We start from the raw sequence: 1,446 nt of genomic DNA, 5'->3' as shown, positions 1-1,446 counted from the left end.
GCAAAAAACTGTCAATCAACTATTGCTACTAGTGCTACTGCTGGTAGCAAAAACTGCAGACCGCACTCTAACCCTTGTTAAATAACCATTAGGTCCGGGGTCTGTTTGATGAAACTTTAAATGTAATGTAGAATGTGATGCATATATCAGAGTCTTACTTTCCAGCATTGGTGAGTTTGTTAAGCGCGTCTCTGGATATGACATGCCCACAGATGAGCTTCATAGGTGGATTGCTCTCTGATGTCTGCTGCCTCAGGATAGGACAGGCAAACACAGAGTGATACCAGCACTTCTTCCCCAAATCTATTTCAATCTAAACACACACACAGCAGGGATGAACAGATAAAGCATTAATGTGTTTGAAATGACCACAGTTATTTATTAATAATAATAATTATCAGATGTATCAGCCAATTCTTGGCCAATAAAAGTAGCATCTTGCACCTATCAGACAAAGCAATTAGTCAAGCAAGCTGTAATCAAAATCTTGACTGAATTGTGTTTCACAGTTTTTCCATTTATAATAACTGAACAGTCTGAATAGGGAGATGAACAGAAAGTGTAATTTATCATTCCTAATTTTGGTAGTCCATTGGTTTAAATTTGTCTGTCATTGACAAATGAAAAGCACTTTATTTTTCATATCTTAGCTGGTCTTAAATTTGGAAAGTTCAGCTATAAAAGCACCTTGTGTTAGCTAAATAAATGTTGAAAACGTTATGGAAATACTTCAGTTTATTTTGCTGTGTAATTCATTATTTGTGTTCTATAATTAATTTTCAGTTAGTTTCAGAACCACCTATTAGTATCAGTAAATGTTGTTCTAGTAAGTAATGTAAATGTAAAAACAATTCATGTAAGTAACGGATTTCAGCAAAAACTTTTAGAAACATTTGAAACCTTCAGAAAAAGGAATATCACTGTATAAAAAAACCTTAAAGGGAAAGAGAGAGACCTACTGGCAGCTCATCCTTATGTGTCCAAACACCACTGCACTGTCTCTGTTCAATAACCTGTTTGATGTTCATGAGCACAGGCAGTGCCATACAGCCGGATGCAAAACTGATGGAGAGTCAAAGAATCAAAACAGGATTTAGTAATGAAACGTCAATCATTCAGTCTACAAAAAGGTTTAACTGTCAATACAAATTTCAAAACATGTAAGCCTAAAACAAAATAGGTCTGTCAATCGATGAATTTAAATATAATTAATTATATGATATATCCCAAATAACTACAGTTAAACAAACACGTCAGTATATGATAAGGAAAGCCACCCATGAAGATAATCTATAATCCATTCAAAGGTTTGGAGTAAGTGCATTTTTTAAAGCAATTAATAATTTTATTCAACAAAGATGCATTAAATTGATCAAAAGTGAAAGAAAGGACTGTCATAACGTCACAAAAGATTTCTATTTCAAATAAATGCTGTTCTTTTTAACT

The 1,446-nt window shown here is 33.5% G+C and overlaps 1 protein-coding gene across 1 annotated transcript in view; it reads right to left on the bottom strand.

Annotated features, from left to right (window-relative positions):
• Window positions 1-24: 24 nt before the first annotated feature.
• Window positions 25-1,446, bottom strand: part of LOC107579040 (protein RMD5 homolog B-like) — a gene marked incomplete at its 5' end in the record, with an annotated part of 2,452 nt that continues 1,030 nt past the window's right edge. The window contains 2 exons of the mRNA XM_016264924.1: window positions 25-313; window positions 960-1,062. Of these exons, the coding sequence (XP_016120410.1) occupies window positions 155-313; window positions 960-1,062 (262 nt within the window). The remainder of the gene's footprint in view (window positions 314-959; window positions 1,063-1,446) is intronic.

This window comes from Sinocyclocheilus grahami, unplaced genomic scaffold (assembly GCF_001515645.1).
Source record: "Sinocyclocheilus grahami isolate Dianchi unplaced genomic scaffold, SAMN03320097.WGS_v1.1 scaffold13675.1, whole genome shotgun sequence".
Taxonomy (NCBI): domain Eukaryota; kingdom Metazoa; phylum Chordata; class Actinopteri; order Cypriniformes; family Cyprinidae; genus Sinocyclocheilus; species Sinocyclocheilus grahami.
The sequence above is the reverse complement of the archived record's forward strand: the minus strand, read 5'-3'. Positions and strand labels throughout refer to the sequence as shown.